The sequence below is a fragment of the Leptosomus discolor genome, chromosome 1 (assembly GCF_034619465.1).
Source record: "Leptosomus discolor isolate bLepDis1 chromosome 1, bLepDis1.hap2, whole genome shotgun sequence".
NCBI lineage: Eukaryota > Metazoa > Chordata > Aves > Leptosomiformes > Leptosomidae > Leptosomus > Leptosomus discolor.
The window spans coordinates 167,613,262-167,638,554 of NC_141391.1; the positions used below are offsets into that span (position 1 = coordinate 167,613,262).

The 25,293-nt window shown below is 37.9% G+C and overlaps 1 protein-coding gene across 3 annotated transcripts; it reads right to left on the minus strand.

Moving 5' to 3' along the window:
- Positions 1-264: 264 nt before the first annotated feature.
- NEDD1 (NEDD1 gamma-tubulin ring complex targeting factor) lies at positions 265-24,150 on the minus strand. Of its 3 annotated transcripts, none has more exons than XM_009959256.2 (14): positions 24,015-24,150; positions 22,042-22,136; positions 20,463-20,579; positions 19,126-19,266; positions 11,587-11,816; positions 10,331-10,532; positions 9,192-9,378; positions 6,309-6,440; positions 6,064-6,111; positions 5,381-5,604; positions 4,482-4,638; positions 4,047-4,203; positions 1,641-1,707; positions 265-935 (listed from the first exon to the last, which is right to left on the minus strand). In XM_009959256.2, the coding sequence occupies exons 1-14, from the start codon at positions 24,148-24,150 to the stop codon at positions 831-833; spliced, it is 1,998 nt and encodes a 665-aa protein (XP_009957558.1). In that variant the 3' UTR covers positions 265-830. The 3 variants fall into 3 exon arrangements, with proteins under 3 accessions (XP_009957558.1, XP_086326950.1, XP_009957550.1); XM_086470824.1 differs by having other exon boundaries at positions 4,482-4,643; positions 5,380-5,604; XM_009959248.2 differs by having other exon boundaries at positions 6,049-6,111.
- Between the last annotated feature and the right edge of the window lie 1,143 nt (positions 24,151-25,293).

Below are 25,293 nucleotides of genomic sequence, written 5' to 3' on the forward strand. Positions count from 1 at the left end.
AGACTGAAAGACCACATTTATGCAATGCTGTATTATTAATGGCCGAGTGTGCTTACATTTTGAAGTCTGAAATTGCATTTAAATTGGACAAGCTATGACAATACTCAAATACATGCAAATAAAAAGAATTCTAGTTTCATAGCTAAAGCTGTAACAGAAATCTCATTGTGCAGCTGAAGTAGCATTTGCGAAAACAAAGTTCACAGCAGACAAGCATAAATTTCAGACTTACAAATATAATAAAAGATCATGGCACTGAATTTGGGAACATTTTCAGGCTCTAGTCTTACTCAGACGAGTTGTGAATTGAATAAAGTTAACTCGATACAGTACTTTCCAGCTCCTTATAAACAAGGCTCCACATCATGCAGAAGATGCGCTTTCTCTCCCCTTTATCTCCAAGAAAGTATCTGAAAGGCAAGCTACAGTGATTGTTTCTGACAGCAGTAAAACAAAGAAGCAGATAGAAAAGTAGATATATCAAAATATTCTTACAGAAAAGGCATCCGTCCTGGTTTGATTTGTTTATAAAAAGGCACTTCACATATTGCTAAAACTCCGATAATGTATTTATCCTTTTAGTTTTCCTGTTAGAAGAATGTGTCTCAGGGTGGTTAGCACGAGTATACAAACATTCTTTATATGGTGTTCATCTGTTACAAATTTTATAATTACATATAGTATCTTACACCATTTATTTAGAAGAAGGGATTCATGTTCAAAATAACAGCAGGTCTTCATACAATACTTCAGTGATGATGGAAGATCTGTCATAAGCAACACACCACCTGTAGTGAGCTCATGCTAATCACATTAGCAGTGTAAATCTTTCAGAAGTGAGTCTTCAGTCTTTTGTTTTCCTCTCGCAGTCTCTCAATTTCTGCTACTAAGCTTTCATTTACAGAATATCTTTCAAGTAATGCATGCATTTCGTTCTAGAGAAAAGAAAAAAGTCCAAATCAGTAGCTATAAAGTTAATTATTCCAGTTTTATCCTATCCATTTTCATATCCCCTTTGAAAATTAAATAACCTAGATAATACTGTTTTAGAAAACTTTTGATAAGAAAAGTAAGATTATTTTTTTTACGCTGACATACAGTATTTTGATCATTAATACATTAGCGAATATTTTATCAAAGGCTATTTTGCACTTCTTCAGGAGGAGACTCTACTAATGCAGGTTCCATTAAAACGTTCAGTACCGAGACAAGGTCTTTTTAATGCAGATCAAAAGAACAAAGATTCATAAAAAAGTGAAGCTAAAGAACACGGAACATGGTTCCGTATGCATGCAGTACCTACAAGCAAAGCTTTCTATTTGACTTCCATGTATCTCCTCTGTACCCCAGCTCTTGGTCCTTTCCGAAGGACAGTTGAATTTGTTTCCCTTTTGTCTTTTTATAACTCCTGAAATACGGAATGGATGACCCCTACTCAATGCATATGTTCCCTTTATTTATCAAGCATAAAGCAGTTTTAACAGATTCCAGTTCATAGTTTCCCCTTCCTTCACATCCAATCTTCCCTTTCTTGCTCTTAATAAGCAAAATGGATTTTCAGTTTTGAGAAAAGCTGGCACGCCTTAATAGTACTAAAAATGAAGACTGAATATGTTTCTCGCCATGCTCTTTGTACATACCAACTGCATGTGGAACTGCTTGATCATCTCCACTTGCAAATTCACAATATCTCGATGGCATGCTTCTCTGGGGGAAGAATTGCAAAAGGAACAAGGCTTAGTTTTACTTAGGAAGCAGTAATTCTCTCCAGTCCTCAGCACCCAGAACTCACGCTTCCCTCACCTTCATGACATCATGAAACACGAGCCTAAAAACTCTAAGCCATGAAATGTACTCCACCACCACTTATTTTCTGGAATACTTTTGTTACAGCACTGACTTTCATAAGCACCATTTTTTTGTCATACAAAAAGACTTAGGATCTTTTCTGTTTAGAAATACAAATATATACATGGCGATATCAAGACTGTTTTTTCACTTGCAAGCTGTAAACTTCTCTCATTTTTACCATTCAAAGCTGATTTTCAATCCCTCCATCACAAGTACCACAGGGAAAGGTATTTATCCTTAACTGAAGATACAGCTTTTCGGTACATCACTTTCAGCACTCTCTCGTAAGAGGGCCCAAAACATCAACTGTGATAAATGATACGTTATCTTCAAGGCCACAGAATGCTCCTGGTTAATCTACATAAGAAGTAGTGGCAATGTTGTCCATGAATCGACAAATTCAGGTCAATTCATGGACAACTATTCCACACTACAAAAACCAAGCTTGGAAATACCCTCTGAACACTACAGCAATACGAGCGTTCCAGACGCTGAGGAAGAACACGGAGAACAGCTCCCAGCGAAGCAGACAAGCTCATAAGCTCCTCCTGCACAGCGTATCACGGTGCAACCGTCTGAGACCGGATACTGCGCTACGGGTACAGACTGCCTGAGAGAGGACGGCGTTTCTTAAGTAGACACACACAGATCTTACTTCATTCTCCTTCCCTAAAACATAGAGCAAACCCAAAGGGAATATATTCTTCACTTTCTATTTCCACAGGTTATTGTGCTTCAGAACTCCTACTGGAGGCAAATGATCATCTTTGAGCGCATCGAGCATAGATGCCAGCTGGCAGCCTAGAAACCCAAAGATGTAGGTTAGCTCCCAAAGATGGGAAGTTCAAGAAACAAGCAGCTTTTTGGAACCAAATGAGTTATATATTCCTCCTGGTCCTTATCTAAAGTCCTTGTTTTTTCTCCATTACTTGAAGAGGAGTGGATTTCAGGCAAGGGCGATAAAAATCCCTCCCTCAGATTCCAGAGAGAGAAAGGTATTTATATCAATGAGAAGCTTCCAATGGCTCCCTTCCCTCTTACTGACCTCAGTATAAACAATCTTTTACATTCGGTTTGAATGTATCCGCAATTTTACAACTGGGAAAAGGGCCAGCAGCGCCTTCTAGCCACTCTGGGAAGTATAGGTCAGAAGAGAAACACAATCTCAGAGGCTCCAGATCTCAGATACTAGAAGAACAAGACTGACAAGCATACCTTCCAACACTGGGATGCCCAAACACAGACTTTAAAGAAAAAAACATCTGCAATCCATGGACTATATATTTTAACGTGGAAGTTACTGTTTTTAATTGGATGTGTGATTATCGCCAAAAAATCCCAGGGGAATTTTACTACACTATATTCTTAAAGATATTTAATAACATCCAGTGTATTTTTCTGTTGATATATACAGAACACCCATAGCACACAGACCTACTAAGCTAGTTTTGCATTGGGTTTTGCCATCAAGACAGCAATACCTCCCCAGCCCAGCAAGCCTTTTTCCCTCCACCATCTCAATCAACCTACTTCATCCTAAACATGCACTGGGAAGTGATCCCCTAGATACAACTCTTTCAACTGCTCCATCTCCTTCAAACTCCACTCTAAATCCATGCCAATTTGACCAACTTCCTTCATGACAAGTGGAACGTTAGTTAAGTATCCACAAACACAAAGTAATCTGAAACCAACCCTCATTTACAGCACCGACATTATTTTAATGTAAAGGTTCACCAGTAGAAAGACAGTATTTTACCTCATACGTGCCAAGCTAACATCAATCAAAGTCAATACAAGTCAACTGCCTAGATCAAACTCTCCACAATGTCAGCTTTAAGAGAAATTCTTCCTACTGGGACAGGGGATGAGCAGGGAAGGAAAGAAATCAGCACAAGGCTTCACAAAAACAGTAAGGACCTCATTATGCAGGTAAACTTACCATCCCAGAACTATTCAAACGCTCATTCTGAAAACAGTTAGCAACGCCATGCATTAACAGCCCTCAGAGACATCAGTCTAATTAGTCAACAGAGCTATTAAAACTAAAGTTTCATACCTAGATTCCCAAGATTAGGGCTATTAATGATATCATTTTCTAATGCAAGTAAAAATTTGTTAAATCAGATGCTAAAAACATCTTCCTAAGAAAACATGTCATTGAAAACAAAAGTATTCTGCATGAATACCAGTACCTGAAGTCATCCATTGTTTCTTGTATCATATTCTGAATGAAATTTATTTGAATTGACGTCAGAGGTGCGTTTGGTCTGCTACTCCCAATAGTTTCCGCTATTTTTTCTGACAATGAACTAGCAACTCCAGCAGTGACAGGTGATGTTATCTTTGGACCTTTACAATTAAAAATAAAATATTTACAAAATCAGTGTAATTTGAGTACGAGACTTTTTTATTATTTGTCTTGAGACTTGTCTATATTTTACCTCAAATATTACCTAGTAAAAAAAAATTATTTAGAATTAGTCTTTTCAGAGGCAGTTAGAAATGTTCTCGGATTTACAGAAGAATCAAGACTGGATGTTCTGTTTTAACGCTAAGGCCATTTTGTTAGGTTTTACACCAGTTCACAATCAACTATACCTAAAACTGAGCCAAAACGATCAACTTACTTGTTGAGGTAGTACCATTTACTGGTGGGTCATATGCAGCATGGGCCTGAATACTCTTCACGAGTCTCTCATTTATATCAGAAGCCTTTACAGCAGTGGATGATGGTGGAGGGCTTAAAGTTACAGATTCTGCACTTGATGAGCTTGATTTTGAAAGCTGACAAAAATAGTAAGAATAATTAACAAAAAACGAGGGTGAACTCTTCTTATTACAATTATCTAATTGCAGTGAAGACTTAAGTGTTCAGGAATGCACTTTCAAATGTTTTTGGTTTTAGGAATCTACTCACAAACATATGCTTTTCATTTTCCAGTAAGACAGCTTAAAAATTGATTGCTAAAATATTCAAAATTGCCTTGAGTGCACACACAACACAGAACGGAGTGCAAAAGGTAGGGGCTTCTTAATTTGCACAGCAAACATTTTGTGGTGAAGTTATAAACATCAATCCTTGCAAACTCAAAAGCAATACAGAAGGAACTATAGTCTCAGTAGAAGCACATCAAAGATATCTCAAGAAGAAAGAAAAGGGAGATGGAGAACAGGGAAAGAAGAGGGTGGACTTGACATAATAAACAACCATCAGTCCTACTGGTGCAATGAACTAATGACCATTCTTGATTTTCTAGAAAAAGCAAAATATTCCTCAGGCTAGCCCAGTTTTGTGTCATGTGAACTTCTGTAACCTGAGCTTATTTAAGAGAAACATACACTTATCTTGCATTGCTGAAGGCCAACAGACTTAAACTGAACAACGTTGTACAGACTGGTGTCAACAGCACGAGCAGAGCTGCAAAATAAGATTAGCTGGGACGCTATTAAGGATTTTTCCTTCAAGTAGTAGTATTCTGTCAAGATTCTAAAAAGACCGCTCCGAACAGGAATTAGTCTAGTATACCTGCTTTAAGACTTCTTTAGATTCTTGTTTTCCAAGATTTATTTTCTTAGTGTCAGTCTCTGGATGTTCTCCCTCCTCTTTAATTGGAGGCCCCACAAGCGCATGTAATGGGCTAGACCGTATCCCTTGTGCACTACTGCCCACTGGGTTTCTTGTTACTGGAATGGCAGTAGTGAGCTGTGGGAGAAAATCCAAACCCAAAAGGTAGGACTGAAAATCCAGAGCTAAAACAAGAAGGAAAAGGTGAAACACACAGGTCAAAAGCCACACACACACAAACACCAGATCAAACTCACAATTAAAACACCTGTACACCCACACAAACCAAATAAACAAAAAAACCCACCCAGAAATGCACCCCACAAAACCAAACCCTTAAGTGCAGCTAACACTGTCACTGTCCTTATAAAAGTCATAAAACATGAAAAGCCTCTATATATCACTATAAATTATAGAAACGAAAAATAAAGTCACTTTAGGACTATACTCTTGATTTCCTGTTACCATGTTGTGTCTTAGCACCTCAATGTCCCAGACAATTTCCAGAAAAGTTCATTTGTTCCAGTGTCTGCTTTCATCTTCTGTTTGTTTTCAATGGTACAACAAAATTAGCATATAAGAACTAGCATAAGCCTCCAAAGGCCTACCAGGGACAAAGAAAAATATACTGGAAGTATGTTTACCATCTCCTTTTCCTTTATGATCTTCAGTCTCTTTACTTGTAATAATATCTACAAAATAGCAGATCACAGACAAGTTAAGTGTTTATTACACGAAACGTGCATCAATATTCATATCATTGCATCGAGTTGATAATCAAAGACAAATTAACACACCAAGTAGGTGCAGCGGTTGGTAACACACAAATGTCAGTGTCATGCTACATGCAATGACAGATGCTTTGCAAGTTTCAGTATTAGCAACTTACCGTCTCTGACTGGAGAAAACACATCTCCTAAACTACTTCGACCCAAGTCATCAAAATTATTTAAATCAGCACGTTTCCCACCATCTGTTTCTTTAGATGGAATCACATCCAAGCTACAACTATGGGGAAAGCCTTAAAAGGAGAAGAACATTCCATTAGTAATTGAAGTTTTCAAAAAATAACATTAGCTCTCCCTAAACAATCTCACAGCAATCACTTTAGAACCTTCTACAGATTCCAGTTAGAGGGACAACTTAAACTTCCTCATTTGGGCTGTCAACACAGGTGTATATAACTAAAAGCCAAGGTACTTACTAACAAAAATAAGATACAGTTGGATTACTTTCCTCTTTTTAAAAAGGAGAGTTGTCAAGCTAGAGAATGCACTCATTTTCAGGTCAGTCTACGTGATGGATGCAGAAAATTTATGGTGTAACAGGTGAAATAAACTAGTGAATGCACCTTCTGCTAAGAAGGTAACCACATTCAGATGATCAAAATTTAAATTTATTCTGCAAGAAGACAAATCTGCTTCCCATTAGGCATTCCAAGGGAAATTCTATGAAATACCTATTTTAAAGCTTACCTGATATTAAGATATTCTCTGCTTATTTCTAGTATTATGAAATCAGACTGGGCTTACAGTTGCAGACAAAAGAAACTTGTCCCTAGACCTTTCCCCACTCTACCCTCAAGCCCCTTTCCTGACCCAATCAGAGGGAAAAAAGTTAGCTTTTGTGTGCACGGTAGCAGGGACAGTTATCTGAAGAATGGAAGCATATCTTAAGTCCAAAAAAACCCCAGTAATTACTCAAACTACAGTTTCTAGATGAGGAATACATGGAGAAGTTAGCTGAACTGCTAAGATAACCACCTAAGTAACTGTCGCAATTTAGTATATTTGGAAACTGCATCAGGACTGTAAGCAAACTGCTATTCTGCCCTCACTGAACCCCCAACTCTAGAAGTGCCTAGATTTTGCCTGTGTAAGTTAAGATCTAGGCAAAGAGCATTAGTGCTGTGCAATACACAAACAGACCTCCTATAAATAAATCACCCGTAAACACAAAAGCTTTACTTCGTACCTACTTTAATTAAAAAAACCCCAAACCAACAAACGATTGCTCGTAAAACCTGTAACTACTTCTCTATGTGGGATTACTTGTTCAAGTGATCCAAATGTGACTGTGACTACAATTAATCGTGTCTGAGCATTTACAGAAACCGGAACTTGAGTTTGGTTTATGATTTCACTTCTAAATGTATTAATTATCACGTTTTCCACTCCTTCAGACATACACATAGGATTACACTTGCTAGTTAAGTAAATACTAGTTTGACTTAGTACGCCAAGAAGTGCAGTGTCAACCTGTGCCAGAATCTACAGAGGATCTACATGGAAAAAGCATGATATAAAATAGGGCAAAATGTCTTTTGGGGATTTCTACCCACTCCCAGTAATCTAAAATAGGAAGTACCTAAACCAGAGGACAGATGTTAAATAGAGCTCAAAGTACATCCAAACTTCTTATCACATTCTGGCTTCATTACACTTCCGTACTTTAAAACACCTGTGACAAAAAGCTCCAGACCATTTATAAGCTGTATGAACAGACAGTTCTTTTAAACTGCGTAACTGGGGTCCAGAAGAGCTTCCACAGAACAAATCCAGTTTGTACTGGATACTCATTTTAAGTTTAAAGACTGTATCTTCTGAAGTATATGGAGGTCTTTACTTCCAAAGTGAATACTCAGTTTAAAGAACAATATTTGTTTTACTTGGTAAGCCTGTATTTTCTTAAAATATTTATTACACATGGTCCTGTTTAATGGCTGTTACCCCTTACATCTTCAAATGAAGATAATAAATCATATATTTTAACTGAAATAATGTTCCACACCATTCAGTAATGTTGATTAGCAGCACTTCTTGCATACGTAGGGAGCATTCTACTTCACCACTGCTTCACTGCATACCCAAGGGAGGTCATTAATACACATCACATGTCTCAACTGCAGTGGCTTATTGCCCAACTACTGTTGCTAAATGTATTTCTTCTTATTTAAAAAGGGAGGGGGAGAAAGCACTGTTGCATTAAAACGGCTTGAGGATTTTTTTATTTTTTTAAGACTCAAACTAACAGTGTTACTTATTTGACCATATTTTCAGAACTCTTATTTATTAAATAAAACTTTAAGACTACGTTTCACATAGTGGCAGAATTTTAGAATAATGTTCAGAATTCTTATAAAGAACTTATTAATTTCTGAATAAATAGCAAGTATAGTTATACAACTAATTATACTTGCAACTATATTTAACATCTTTCCTACCATGTGATATTGGACTCACGCCTCACACAAAAATACAGTTCAGCTCTCACTTGGGTTTTTGGATGAGTGGTTTTTTCCCTGCGTTTTGTTTGGTTGGGTTTTTTTAAATCAGGTCTGTTACTCCTGTTTATTAATAGAATTACAAACCATTAGCTCTGCATTCCATACAGACATGGTGTCAGAAAATACATTATATACATAAGGATAATCTACAGGAAGTCAGAACACAAGAGACAGCCCCACGATATCACCATAGAGTTTTCTCCTTTGAAGTTTAAATACATACTTTTACTTCAAGTCCAGAATTTTAGACTTCACGTGTCTAAACCTTGTAGTATGACCCAATGCACTTCCACAATCTTATAGTCTGTCTAATGCAGTAAAGGAGGGAAAAGGAGGTGCAAATGTGCATGCAGATGTACATACACACAGTTTTTCCAAATAAATGCCCTCTCCTCAGTGAAATTTTTATACTGTAATGGTCAAGGCATGAAATATTCCTCCCATCTTTTACATTTTGCAAATATAAGAGTAGGAAGAAGGCACTACCTGTTTTCTCCTGAAGAACCTCTCCTCCCTTATTCTCATTTGGCAATGTCAGATGAGATGAAACTGTTGCTGATGCTTGAGAGGCAACGTTTTTGATGCCAGTATTTTGAATTCCTGCAAGACTACTACCAGCTTTGACTTCTGCTCTTTTGGATACAGGTTTATTTAAAGAACCCGTAAGGTTAGACTGAAGAAAAAATACAATAAGTTAAGAGAAGTTATTATTCCTTCATCTAAAAGTTAAAATATAAGCCATTATACTTTCTGTTTCAAAATACTAAAAAAAAATAATCAGCTGAAGTTGCAAAGGTTGCCTGGGAGATACACCTTTACAAATATAGAAAAGTATCTTAATGTGACTTCAAAGCACATGGGAAACATCTGTATTATTACATGAATACCATGTGGACCTCCAAAAGAATAGCAATAGAACTTAAAGTAACACTGGAGTGACCTGGCACGAGCCAATTTTGATCCTAGGCTTAGGCATAGGAAAAATAAGAGATTGCATTATTAGGGACTCCAAATTGTAAAGGAATAGACAACCACCTGCAACAAGTGTACTAGAAGAGAGGAAAGTCTCAGACTGGTAAAGAATCCACTTCAAAGGTTCTATCCATCTCCACTGAGTGGACATGTGGGGTTTCTGGATACAATAGAGCCTAATCAAGTCTTGGAAGAACCTCTTAAGCCATCTCTATTACGTAACCAACTTCTCCACCCTTTATATGTGCCTGCAAAAGACCATATGTAAGACCATGCAAAATACCTCAAGACAGGCAGCTGTGTGTCTTCCCCTTAAGTGGAAGGGCCATTACAGACCTTTCTGCTACTGCCTGCAAATGAATCTAAGGTGCCACAAACTGATCTGCAATGGCAGCACGTTCACACCAGGAGATTTAAGGCTAAAGTTTCACTCATTTCTACACTGAGACTAGGAGTGGGGTGAATTGCACATTAAAACCCCCTTAACTGGCACATAAGACTGAGCAGTTTATAATTTCTACATTGGCATGAACCACTTTTGTTGGCATCTATAATGCTTAGAAATTGAATGCTAACATTTTTTTAGAACTTAAAAGTTATGCTTTGCTTTCATTAATTTGCATATTGAGTAACAAAAATGAAAGTTTTTTTACCTTGGAAAAAGTGCTGCTGAACTGAAGACGTATGCATTTCACAGAGCCTTTGTGAGCAATAACTGTTCTTACTGGTGATGTCAGTTGTCTTAAATCATACTGGCAGATTTTTCCCCGGGAACATCCTATAGCCAAAGTAGTACCATCAGGCATGAAGTCTACTGTTGTCAGAGGAAAATCAGCTACTATTGTTGTCAGTAACCTTCAAACAGGAGAAAGGACAGGATAAAGAAGCTTTTAGAGTTCAAAAGTTAGACTTTTCAAAACAGAGTATCTTTAAAAAAAAAAAAAGCTTTCATAATTCAGCTACAGGTCAGCAGTTCCACTTTTCCAGTGCCAAGTAAATTCAGTGAAATATCTTACGGAACAGTGGATTAGGCTTTTACTAAGTGTTCATGCTTTACAAATTAAAGACTGCATATGCCCCAAAAGATTTCATCACGACACGATCAAATTGCCTTTATAACAGCAGTTCTGACACCAATGTTATTTACTGGTATCATCATTTCCAGCAGCCATCACACTATATACATCCTCTAGCTTCCCAAGCGTAGCAACTCTAACCCTCCCACAACTCTAGGAAGAACTTCAGGTCCTAGTTTGCATCCTTCTGCTACACCCCTCCAAAGCTAGTTTGCATCCTTCTGCTACACCCCTCCAAACTAGAGCCAGAGTCCTGCTTTTATTCAGCGAGAGTGAAAGCATAACCCACACTAGAACCAAAGTCCCATGAAACCAGTTGCCACCCTACCCTCTTACTACACAGCCCCAACACCTATGCCCCACACTTCCTGCTTTTTCAACCAAGACTTTCCCATATTTAAGGCTCACTATCTCAGCAACGCTGTGCACCACAGTTACATCTCAGATCTCGAGCTAGAAGAGCAGGCAAGCTAAGCTCAGGTGGCTGCAGTACAGCCTCACAGGCTATACTGCCCCTCACAGAGGCTAATTGCTCAGTATCAACAAGAAAAACCCATACAGAAGCACTTGAGAAAGGTCACTCTCATGTTGCACCTCAATTCGTTCCCGCATGCCTTGAGTTTTTGATTGTTCGGGGGTTTGTGTTTGATTTTTTTTTAAATAAAAAGCAAAATGGACTATGGAACAGGTTCTCCAGTAGGGACATGCCAACCACTTCAACTGTTCTGAACATGGTCTGAATTAAATATTTCATGTCACAGTGAGGCATGGTTTTTCTGTTTGTAACAACCAAATAAGGATCCTATAAAATCAAAGGTCTTTAATATACTCACTTTTTACTTGAAGTGTCATAGAGAATAATTCTTTTATCCAAACCTACAGTTACAAGCAGCAGCTTATTGACCGGAGAAAAGCAGATTTCTGAAGCTGGTGCTTTGTGAGTATTTTCAAAATTATGGTATGGGTTCTGGCTATTTACATCCCATAGAGTTACATTTCCACTGTCAGAAACGCTGCCCAGCAAGGATTTCTTAAAGGATGAATATTTCAAGTGTCGAACAGGCTGTAAAACAGACATCAAAAATGAATTGTAATATCACTATTATACACCAAATTAAATTATTTTATAAACACACACAATACTAACTTAATGTAACATCTGTATTCGTAAAGTAGCTTACAAAGGATGGCCACTGAAAAATAAAAAAAACAACACTCATTTTTCAATACCATGCCTTTTTTGTTGTTTTGTGTACCAGTATGTGGTGCCATATGAGCTGACCGGCAAAATGAAGGACAAGGGGTAAAAGAAAAAAAAAAAAAAAAAAAAAATCAAAAAAAACCCCAACCCACCCAAAAACCAGTTCTAGAAAAGCATCTTAATTTTTCAGCAAGTATCATGCCATCATGCACACCACAAAAAAAAAAAAAAAAAAAAAAAACCACACACACAAAAACAACCACGCACCTAAAATTAAAGGAGTAAAAAAGCTACATTATTTCACTGATTGGTCTTTTGCCAAGAATGTTAGACTTAATTCCCCTCTACTGATTTTAAATACTTTGATATAAACCAATTTGATAAGACACAGAGACTCCAGAGTTACAAAATTATGTGTATGTAGGTCCTGCAGAACAGACTTCACCCTGTGAGCCAGGACCAGAGCAGAGGGCAATATGCCTGGTTCATCACATGCAGCCTTGCTATCTCAGAACCACATAATACAGGAACTTAACTTGCCTTTCAGAAGCAGGAAAGTATTTTCTTTCCACCGTATTGCTTCAGAGGATGTTTCAAAACCTCACTGCTCTAACACTAAGTAAGTGACAATTCTCAGCTTCCAGATTAATTTTATTTATGACCCGTTTGCACTAACCCACCCCTTGACAATAACACTCTTGTGCTTAAATTGTTTCCTAAGACCCCAGAGCCGCTTTTGCCTGTTTTACTAAACAGCCACCTCACCTTCTTTCAGGCTTATTTTCTTATAAACAATAAACAAGACTCAGTCTCCTAAGACTGGTTTTTCAGTACCATCACAGTCTCTTTTAACTCTCCCGGTTTGAATCTTTCTTGAATATGGGCAACCAAAATCCTGTATGATTGTCAAAAAATTTTGCTACTGTCTTACAAAGGCAGTAACGCTTGATCCGTTTTATACTCTACCTGGTACATCCGAGACTGTATTTTCTTTTTTGTGATTCAGGCTGTTTTGGTTGCTCATTGTCATTTTATGATCAAGAAGCCCAAATCCTTCTTTCCCTTGGGAGTTTTCAAATCCTAGTCTAATACGAAAAGCCCCAGTTGTGACCTAAGTCTGGTACCTCGATTTCTATACTCTCATAGTTGTTCTCATGTCTATTATTTCAATCATTTTTAGATACTGTCACAATCCTCCTTCTTACGGGCAACACCTAACTGTGTCTCATCATAGCTCTACTTCTCATTTCATAAGCATTACTGAAAATATTAAACAAGATTAACTATTGATGTCCCAAAAAGTACTGTTCTTTCAGTATTACCTACTGTCTTCTTTCCTACAGCCAATTTCTTACCTATTCTCAATTCCTTCCTAAGCCTCCATCCTCTCTAATTTCTCACAAGGCACTGAATCAAGTGCTTTACTCGAGTCCAGACAGATAAGAGCCATTACATTTTACATGTCTGAAAATGCTCTCAAAAAGCTATTGTATTACTCCAGTACAATCCAAATCACAACGCACGGTACTGGATTTTATCCTATTTCTCTCTTTAACTTCATTTTAATGGAGATATTTGTTGGTTCATACGCCTCCAACATAATTTCTAGCACTTGAAGCCTAATTGCTCCACAAAGAAATGGCATCCTCAACTGCATATTCAAATAGGACAGAAGATGACTGTTTATAATATGGTCCTCTACTGCACATGATGGAGACATTATCAGCATTTTTCAGTTTGTTTACATTAAAAAAAAAGAAATACTGAGACTCAAGAGCTTCAATTACGTACATGGGAAAAATACCTGTCAGTCACAGTTCTCTCACTTCACCTCCAAATGCCTTCCTTACTGCCCTGGCATCTGCTCATGTTCCATTTTCTCCCTCCTCTGTCCTCCTGCCCACCAAGATTACGCTCCCATATGAGCCCTCAAACCTCCCTTGCTAACCTACCAAGTCTCCCATTTTCTTTTCTCATTTTTCCTTCTCTCTCTCTTTTTTTTTTTTCCCCCCCACATACACACTTTCCCCATATTACCTCTGTTCCTCACTTCTCATTGAAGTCATGGTGTTTCCTCAGAGCAGCTTCATAGTTTAATTTCAGATTGCCGATGCAGGAGGGGTGAGGTGTGGGGAAGCTCCTGTTCACTCCTCACTTCGCTGAACTAGGTTAGCAACAAACTTCACTTGCAAAAATGCAGTTGCTAGACCAGACTCAAGGAACAATTTATGTGCACGTTTTTATGAGACAGTCAAATTCATTATATTGGCATCCCTGACAGTATTCTACATGTCCAAGTTTCAAATTCTTGCCCAGGCAGCTGGAGGCATGAAAGAACCTCATTTCTGAAAGGCTGCTTGACAAGATAAAAATCAAAACATTTCTCTTCCCAGAAGAGAGTCACTTAATTTGAAGTTTTCAAAAAAAAACCAAAAAAAAAAACCAAAAAAAAACCAAACCCAACCAAAACTTTTTTCTGAGAAACATCAGGGTGAAAAAATATAGTTTAAGGCTTAGCACAGTTCCAAATAGCAGATGACCAAGCCTCATATGTGAAAGCATCATGTATTAAGATGCAGGTGGTTAAATTATATCACTTACAGTAAGTCCTTGTTACATTTTCCCCATTTCCCACCCCATCCATAAACAAAGAGCAAATTAAAAACTGTATTTTAGAATGAGAACAGGCTTAAAGAAGTAGCATTCTGTCTTTAAAATATTGGCTCAACTCTACATGAACTTTCTAATAAAACAAACAAAACCCCAACATGCTATCCAGTGTTCACTGGAGTGAAGTTAAAACACACACACAGCCACTATGAAAGCTAACAAAGGGTACACAGAAAAATATCATTGTTGTGACCCAGTGCTGCAAGAGAATGGGTCTCTTTGTACAGAAAGAGATGAACTATTACAGTTGATCAGATATTTGAGCTATTTAGTCCTACACTGTATGTATGAAAATGTTTGATACTGAAGTTCTGAGAAAGGTAAAAGGGACCCCTCCCCACCTGCCACAGGAGACAGATCCAGGATAATCTAATGCCAGGCATAAGTCTCTTCCAATTAGTTAAACCCAAAACTTAGCTCCTTTATAATATTCCTTTTGTTGTAATTCTCAAGTTACTTTTCCAACCTTCTCCCTCTGATTAGATTTATTGCCAAAGAGAATGCCAAAATCCAATATCATCATGATCAACTGTTTGTTCACAGAGAATATTTTACCTTTTATGTCACCAAATTTAACATTATTGTTTAACTGTGTATCCTCTTACGTTAAGTGTTATTGAAGAAGAGTTCTTCTGTTTTCTTCAGTTCCTCTCTACCCTCTTTACCAGTCTTCCTCCCTATTCTAATCCCTCTGTACCTCTGCCAGTCCTCTTTTCAATTTCAATACATGTTTCTTTATCTTATTTCTTATACTTTCTAATGTTTTTGTCTATCTTAGTGATAAGAAACTAACACAGTCACAGTTTTCACCAAATAGTCTTTAAAAAAAATGTTGATTTTTGCTTGGCATGAAGTCACACAGAACTTTAGTACACTCCTAGCCAAGTCTGTCCCCGAAGAAGCTGAACTTCATTCGTCATCTCCTGTCCCTTTTCTTAAGTTATGGTTTAGAGTTCTGTTAGTCACATTTTGAACACCAGGGCCTCCAACTCTGCCTAGCTGAAAATAGCCCCAATACAGTTCCTTGGCCTTTGTACTGCCAGCAATAAGAATCTCAAGCCTAAAAAGGACACACGACCCCTATGGCTTAATTGCAAGGCTTACTAGTTACAAGAAAAAAAAAATGGCTAAGGATGTGTTAAACATTGGCACTTTACTGAAAAAAAAGCCCGCAAATGTTTACAGATTACAATTTCATCCACGGAATCAAATGGCAAAGGTGTGGAACATTTCATTGGGAAAAATCTGACTAGTCAAGCTAAAGTATCTTATCTGAATTGGATCTAGGGGGATATTTAAGATACTTGCTTTATTTTAAGTCGGCGTAGCTGTTCACTAGGTGAAATTCAAATATGTTTAAGTAAATGTCTGAATAGAAGTAGGAAGGGGTCATCCATTTTCTAATGATTTCAGTCACTAATACTAAAATCATTTCAAGATTGTTAGGAATGAAGCAATTATTTGAAAAAAGTCATGGTTTGGAACTAACCTATCAAGACTGGAGGAAAAAGAAAGCATGAAATGAAGCAAATTTAAAGCAAGTTTCACTACATCTTAGTAAGTACAACTCCTGATAATCTCTGCAAAGTCCACACACACAGAACTACCAAAACCATGTTTGGCACAAGGTGCTGAACCCACAAAGAGAACATTAAGTCCTCTTTGGAACGTTTTACCAGTCAATGCAGCACAAAAAGCCATATACATCTTTTTGCCTTGGCTGTAACTGGAATACATTTTCTGTAGAAAATAAAAGTACATTTTATTTTTAAGTTTCACAGCAAGACAGCAAACAAGGAACAGTGCACTTCAGCAAACGGCTGGTCCATTGCTAAGGACTAGTTACACTGAGGTTTTTCACCACTGGCAAACAGGTGAAAAGTCCAAAACTAAAGCAAAAGTAATCTATCATCATTGATTACCTTATTTAAATACAGTACAGTTTCTTAATCTCCTTTATACCTCAGTGAGCCTTATAAGTCAGAAGGCAGATGTACACACAGTTGATAGCTTCAAAAGCTGAAGACTATTTCACTATATGGAGTGACCAGAACTCATCACACTTCTTTACAAATCAGCCAGCTGTTCAAACAGCTGAACTAAATCCTGTTGCTAAGAGAATAGCACCAGGCAGTGAAGACCTGAACAAACATTATGTTTCAAAACAAACCTTAATTCATCCTCACAACAGCAAGCAGATAAGACTCTGGTAGTCTAAATGAATACCAACAGCAAAGACAAATTATGGGATCTACAAACAACCCTGTACAAGAACTGAGCTCTAATAAAGCACAAAGGTGTTTCTAAATTAAAATCAATTAACAGAATATAGGCCAAAACTCACATGAAAAGAAAATTGTTTAAAGTCACAGAAAGCACTGAGACCTTGGGCTATTTTACTATTTGTAGAGTCTATACAATATCAGAAATTAACTGGCAAGGAAACAACATTCCATCATGCTGAATCAAACACAGACAAGCTAAATTTTATAAGGTTAGTTTGACCTCACATTCCCCAATTGCAAAAAAAGTTACTAGGGAGTTGTGACCCTTACTAAGCCAGACAGCTAGTGCCAGGATCAAGTAGAACAATACACTTCGTCTCTATTCAAGCTTAGTTTTAGAAAACTGGGCCCCCAAACTATAAATCAAGTAAAGGCTTTTTCAATTTAACAGAATTACACAAGTCTTCAGATATTTGCTTCACTGCACAATTAATCCTGCAATTCTTTACAAGTACCAGTTAAAGCTATTTTTGTACATAAAAGCAAAGATAATTTTTAGGATATAAGCTAAGCTAACAAACTGGGACATCCAAGTAGCCCATCACACAATTATAGTTTGATTCCATTTCAAATTCAGGCTGCAATCAAGTAACTGCCCCCCTTTAGAAAACATTATAGACCCTTTAGAAAGTGAACAGTAGCTTTGTGCTTGCAATTACTTTGATTTAACACTTCAAATATCTTTACCCATCTTAAAGGTCACTCAGCTTTGCAGTACACCTCTTGATTTCATCTGCCAAAATAGCTATTCATTGCATCACTTAATCCTGATCACTTTCTGGTGGAAAGCATTGAATATATCAAGCAGATTGATGCAAACCATCCTCACAATTTTTTCATTCCCCAATTAACTACCAACATAGTCCCCACTCTGGACATTCACCTCAGCTGCGTAATCCAGCCATGGATATCGCTGTAGCTCCTGCCTCACATCCACCTTTTTCATAAGATCATAACAATCAAGTCAGAAAAATGAACTGACTATATAGATGGATTTTTAAGATCAAACCAAGTATGAAGTACAATTTTGCTGCAATATAAGTATGAGACTGTGGTGATGGATCAAAGACACTGCAGCACCTAAGAGCAGACAGTTTGAATTTAATGGAGATTTTTCAACAGAAAGTATACCACAATTCCCCTGATGCTATGAAGTTGTAAGATTCTTCATCAAGTCACGTTGTTCATGCTGGGCAGGAGAAAAATTTAACTTCACACTCTGTCTGCAATCTAGGGCTACAAAAGCTGTTGCAGTAACAGAAAATGAGCAAGTCATAACTTCAGTATTCCCTGCAACATTAAAGGTCAGCTTTAGGACCAAAGCAATGGTTCTGCATCCCCTAGGCACCTCCTACCTCTGTAAAAATGACTCAATGAAAAATAAAAGAATGCCCGAACACAAACACTTGGCTGTGCCTAAGACAACATGCACGCTAAGAACACACACTGGAACTTCCAATGGGACAACACAGCTCATTTACTACTGCAGATGCTTTTGTATCAAGGGGATTCCCGTAATGATGCCCACTAATTCTCCAATATCTTTTGAATCTGCAAATAAGGGAATGCAGTAGAAAGCCCTACCAAGGCCCTTAAGTAGTACACATGCTTTGCATTTGCCTTTTGCAGTTCCCCTTCAAACTAGTTACCCAAATTCTTACCTAAAGACCTAAGGAGGTAATATAAAAATCTCATTGTTTTTCTCTTTAAACAGCTGTGCCATTTTAATCTCCAAATCAAATAAGTTTATTATTTCCAAATGCAGGCTTATATTCACTCCTACTGTACAGATGGCTCTGTTCAGTTGTAAATCTGATTACTTTGGATAAGACAGAACCCAGGCTACAAGGTCTTTGTTCTCTGCAACAATATACATGGACTTGTGCACTGAAATCCTGCTTTGGTTTGTAAAGCCAACTGGTTTTTGCTCAGTTCTAAGATGTGGAGAAGTTTCTTCTTGAGGAACCAGAGTCTACAAAGTAAAATTTGCTGTAACCTCTATATAAGGTACATGAGAAATCTGTATTTCTATATTACCTATTATTTAAGGCTAGAATGCACACAATGGTCTGTTTTTTCCTTTCTGTAAGTGCACTCTTAAAAATTAAAAGGAAACAGATTAACAAAACTTAAAAGCTCTTGATATGTACTTTCAATTTCTAAACACTGTGAATTAAAGCTTCACAACTGAAAGGAATTTAATACAGATAGCCTACCTGACAGCTGCCATAACCAAAGGGAGTACTTGATAAATTGGTGGTAACACTGTGAAGGATTATTTCACCACTCAAAGATCCAGAAGCAACGTAGCAATCATTCCAATTATATGTAATACACGTGACTTCATCTTTATGATCCTGTGGGGCAGGGATGTTAGAAAGAGACTGTTAAAGACATTCAGGACAATCATATTCCTTCCTAATCTGTGCCTTTGCAGAAAAAGTTCAGTTTGACCTTTTTTTTTTCTGACCATCTGTAACACTTAATAAGATTACTTAAGAGTTATTACAGATTATCCCAGCAAACAGCAGCAGAACATACTGAAGATCAGCCATTATATTTTAACCACTGTCTGGCTGTTTTCAGAAGATTGTTTTACTAAATTACTAAAGACAATGCTGTAATTATATACAATATTTTAATGACAACCATAGACATATCTACCACAGGTGTCATTAATGTTATTTTTAAAGTAAAGTCTTACAGAAACCAGCGACACTTGAAGACACTTTCTGTTAATCTCATATACTCCTGCCAACTTTCCTGTCTGTCACGTTTAGTATTAACACATGTATCTATCAAATAGCTTTTCAGAACAGTCATTTGCAATGACGATACTGTGTTTACTGAATATACGGAAAATAAACAAGTACTTCTAGCCCAAAGAGGAGAAAAAGATAAAGTATTGTATTAGCCACTTAGTAGTTTTCTTCAAACTGTTAACTTTAAAGGGCAAGGAAAAAAGAATAAATTAAAGCTAAGTTTTATAGCTTCTTTAACAGTGGTCCTAAATGAGAGCAAATTATCTACTGAGAGCATCGTGGAAATATATTAGACCATTCTAAGTTCTGTGCATCACAACAAGGTTTTAGATAATTCATACTGGATCAGCTAGAAGGCGACAACATTGTCCCAGTTTTGCATAACACAAATTTCCACTACAGTATTCTGCAAACACGGAAGTGTTTTCTTGTTTGACATATCAGAAACTGCAATTATCTGAAATGCTGCCCTTGGGAAAAAAGTCCCCATTGGAGAATATCAATACAAATTCACAAAATAAAAAGTCCATTCTGAAAATTTAAACATAAACATCATTATAGAACTCTACTCTGAAGACATCAAGTTAAGTATGCTTGTTAAATTAAATTAAATTTGCTATTTATGGCCCAGAAGGAACACAAACTTGAACAAGACACGTATGTCTGCTAGCTCCTATCTGTGAACTTGATCCTACAGATTTACGATGCAGAGAAAGTGTATTTTTTTTTTTACATTTGGCAGCAAAACCTGGTAGTCACGAAAGCTACAGTTCTTCCTCAGCCAAACTTACCTTAAGGCTACGGTAAACCTTTCTGGATTTCAGATCCCAGATATTAACTGTGTTATCAAGACCTCCGCTCGCAATGTACGAAGAACTAGAATTCAAGCTCACACACGTCTGTTTTGCCTTAAAGAGAAAGGAAAAAAGTACGTTAAAGATAATCAAGGGATTTATTCAAACCTACTTAAAAGCATATTGATGTGTGTTTTCATCTTCACTGACACAAACAGTCCCACTAACCGATGGAACTATTGGTATGCTACAGCCTTTCCCATCAAAAGACATTCAAAATCCAGCCCAGTTGGGATATATGCTTAATATACTTTAAGATATATATCCGTTAATTAATAAACTCTCGAATGCTCACATTTTCCCATTCCCAGTTCAAATTTTTTCAGCATCTTTTCCTTTAATATGCATTTTCCTTGTAAATTATAGTTCCCTAAAACGCAATCATAGACTTCTATTCTGGTACCAAGTTTTGAAAAGAAAATGCTAAGTTTAGAAAAACCTCCTTAAAAAGAAAATCAAAAAGTTTTCTACGTCCTGTACTTCACATTCCCTAAACATTACAAAGAATATTATAGCAGCAAACCTCATAATTTGGTAAAGTGATTCTTTTTAAAATAAGCACTGAAGCACCAGCTTTTGAAAAAAAATGTCAATCTTAATGATAGACCTACATCGAGGACAAATTATTATTCAGTTCTATCATGTTGAAAATTCACTTTTAAGTTCCTGAGATTTGAATTAAGAAAAAACAAGTCCATCTAATTATTGACACGGTAAAATGGGAAGTGATTGCATTAGTTACAGATCAGATTTAGTGATATCTGCAGGACAAACACTCCGACTTTCAAATTGTTTGTGTCCGCGACCTCAAAGCCCAGTTTGAACACCTTCTCAGAAAATTTCCAGTCCAAATTAGCATTACAATAGCTGTCCAAGGAGAATAATTAGAATGGTTTAGAACACTAACAAGTCATTCAAGTAACAATCTCAAGAGACTCTTCTAAAACTAAGTCCCGCTTTCTGAAGAGCTTACAGTGCCACACTTCCATTTAACAGGAAAAAAAACCCCGAATATAACAGAAGTTCTCTTATTTCAAGTGTTTCCAGAAGCTGCTGCATGTACACCCTGAGAACAACCTGTACACAGACTCTTATGCTTTTCAATGTACAATTCACAGGCATGTATAATACTGACAATTCAAGTTGGAAAATGAAGTTCAAACTCAAGCTCTGTTCCGTCGCCTACACATTAGATCAAGTTTGAACTACTGACTGCCTCGGGCTATTGCACTGAGGCTCAACAGGAAAATTCCCCTAGCAGAAAGCTATCACCATCAGATGCTAGTAGAACCACATTTGTATTCTCTCAATGGTAGAACTATTTTAGAAGCACTATTCCCCCCTGCTTTGTAAGTATTAAACTTTACACAACGAAATGTCTTGACATACATGCCATAACTCTAACAATACTAAAATTATATTGATCCAAATATGCAGAACAGATGTGATACAAACAGTACACAAGGTGGAGTGGGGGGGAAAAAAAAAAACAGAGAAGAGCATGACTCATACTTACTCCTTCAGCTATTTCAAAGAGTGGAACGGGTTTGTTTTTACAGCTTGAAACAACTATTTTATCACCAGCAGCAGAAGCAGTGGCCAGGTATCTGTCTTAATCACAAGTTACGGACCATAATGGTATCACACTGGTGATTAATAAAAGAAACAGTAAGCTTCCCTTACTGAACAGAAGACAGATTGGCTAAACGGTCTATAAAGCACTGTACCTTGAAGGGACCTAGAAATAGAAACATAAGGCTATTTTCCAAGCTTTCATTAAGAGGCTCTTGCATTAACTACAGCCCTTACTTCCCAGTACAAAGCAGGGCAATTTCTTTCAGAGAGAAGAGGAGAAATATCTGGCAGGTATTATTTAAGAGCTCTTTACCGCTAAGGCAGCTTATCCAGTCTACAATTTTGTCTCCCCACTGCCCTCAAGTAAAAGCCCCATTTATCACTAGAGTTCAAAGGAATGCCTGTTGCTCTTCACAGACTATGGATTTAAAGAACAGTCCAGTTCACGACAAACATTAAACTACTTCACCATATAGTTTGTAGAGTACAACGAACATTTGCTAATTTGTCTCCCTCTGTACAGAGGAAAAACCCAAAAAGAATCTTTTATGACACCAAGTACCTCAAAGCAGTAAGAAAAGCCTTCAATATAGAACCACAGAGCAGGGAAACTGCCTCTGCAGCCCCACCAAACCACCTGAGTAATCATTTAGATCCATGTCCTGTATGTCTTCAGGCCAGGACCCATCGTGATTCTATATTTTTGTATTTAAGAATACAGGTTAATTGGCTCGATTTAACACCAAAAAAATGGTAGGCAGATTAGCGTTTGCTATTTCTTTCATTATTTTAAGGCACTATTTTAGCTTACAGAATTATGCAGAACCAAAATCAATACTTTACCCCTAAGAAATTAGCAAACGTTCAAAAGCACACAGAGTAAGATACATCATTGTTTCAGTTTTGGGGGATTAAACAGAGAGTTGGCAGAAGAAAGCATGACAAGACAGACTGCCTATAGCTAAAGTTTACTAAATGCCACATATGTGTACATATATATACATATAAATACTATATCTATGCTTCAATATCTCTTGCAAGCTCCATAGCTAAAATATTCATTTGTGCTCTGATTGTTTTAAATTTTTTTTCTCATACATCCACTTACTTGCAGACTCAGAGGACAGACACTCAGAACTTGCTGGACTTCATTGTTATGTGCCAGCATCCTGTCCTTCTTTTACATCAAGATCAGACATCGCTGCCTTTTCCCGTGACAGCCATATGAGCCGTTCGCCTGACAGCACACCGCTTCCACGAAATTTCTCATACGCTCACCTAACACCTGGCACCTTATATCATTATCCTGTAACAGGCTTGCAGACAGAGGTGAAGGGTCTAAGCGGGCCACATCCATTTTCATGCATAAATCACCACCATCCTGTGGATGTTTTCCTACACATTCAACACATTTGTGCTTCCCCTGTAAATGCTACAAACAGCACAAAGAAAACCAGTGCCTACTGAGCCAGAGGTAACTGTGCACCATCAAAGATTATCAGAATTAATTAGAAGCTGTTCAAGGAAAAACAAACAAACAAAAAAATCTTTCATTACCATTTTCCTCTCTATACTACATACTACTGCCTTGAAAGTGAATATTGTAATCAACTACGGAAGAAACAAATGAGTAAGCTTTACAGTTGGTGGGCAATTCAAGCGTATCATAATCATTAAAAAAGTGTTAGCCTCCTAAAGGAAGAAAAACTTCTTCAGAAGCATTTACCAGCGTGAGTTTGTTTTGTAAATCACTTCAACACAGAGAACCACAAAATTTTCTTCACAGTACACACAAATCTTTTTATACAAGACTTCAAAACCGCATCAGGCCTGTGATTTACAGGCACTAAAAAGAAAATTCACGGACATTTTGCAGAACACCCATAAAACTACAGCTGAAACTGTAAAGGATACTATTGCTGGCCCAACATAGTGAGCTGACTAGATGTGGGGGTGTATGTGGGTTGAACTGCTCCACCACAGTTAAAGATGAGGAATCCCATATTTTAACATCATCTCCTGATGAAGCAAAACGGATGCTTTCTTGCATGGCTGCACCTGTTTTTGCAAAAATAAATCAAAAAAATGAAAATACATACATATAAAACGTAAATATATACAACGGGCAACTTCATGAGTCAAAAATAGTCTCATCTATACCATTTAATACTGTTTTCTTGATAACTGGGACATTTATTTGGAGAGTTACACAATTAATATTGTTCAGGTGAATAGGCTACGGAAAGTAGCAGACACTGCACACTTTCGTTACTTGAATTCTTACAGGAAACGTATGCTTTCCTTTTCATAAAGGAAAAGCCATCCCCTCTATTGTATCAAGAGACTAAAATGATGCTTATATCCCCACAGAGCTCCCATCTGCCTAACACGAAACCGTGAGCATTCCAAGGACTCATGTCCCACCAGTAGATGGAGATACACAAGCTAGAATCAAACTGACTGTTGCAGGGGAGGGCTGGAAGTTTGGATCTAAAGAAGTCACTTCAGCGTTCATCTCACCACCCTAAAGGAGACATCTGAGAATCCTTTAAACTAAACCTTTATCAGTAGAGTAAGAGCGACAATGAGTCACTTCTCAACGCAGCTAACACCACATTAAAAAACTAAAAGGCCACCAACAACGACGTACTATGATTTGTTCTGTCTGACAGCGTTTTAAGAGTTAAAGCCAGGCAAACCGATTCCAGGTTTGTCAAGTTTATTCTCAGCTTTTTACTCTGGGTAATTTTAAACTAGCAGCAACCAAGGCCTCAGAAGGTAAGCCTTTCCCTCCCCTGAAAGCATAACCACCCTTTAGCCAAAAGGGACGTTTCTACATAGCTTTAGGCTACTGATTCTCACTGCCGAGAAGGTTTAGGGGAGGTGCAGCACACTGACACCATCCGTCCGGAAACTGAAGGTCCCCAACCGCTCTCGCTCGGCCGCTGCCCCAGGCATCAGCCCGCGGAGCTGCTCCCCGCTCCCTCGCTGCTCCTCCCGCCTCTCAAGGGGCTTCTGTCCCCGTTCCGCACCTTCGGCCCCCGAGGCCGCAAGACCCGCCGTGCCCCTCGGCACCGCCCGGCCTCGGCCCCGCTCCCGCCAAGGCGGGGCCCCGCTGCGGGCCGCCCCCGCGCTCTCCCCGCGGCGCGTCGGGACGCGCCGCCACCGCTGCCCACCTGGTGGGGCGGGCACC

Bases quoted from the DNA above. Each gene is read 5' to 3' on its own strand.
- NEDD1 (XM_009959248.2), bottom strand. From the start codon at position 24,150: ATGCAAGAAAGCATCCGTTTTGCTTCATCAGGAGATGATGTTAAAATA. The intron at 10,533-11,586 runs GTGAGTATATTA...TCCTGTTTGAAG, and splicing joins TATGACACTTCAAGTAAAAA to GTTACTGACAACAATAGTAG. The intron at 4,204-4,481 runs GTAAGTTGATCG...TTAATTGTAAAG, and splicing joins AAATGGTACTACCTCAACAA to GTCCAAAGATAACATCACCT.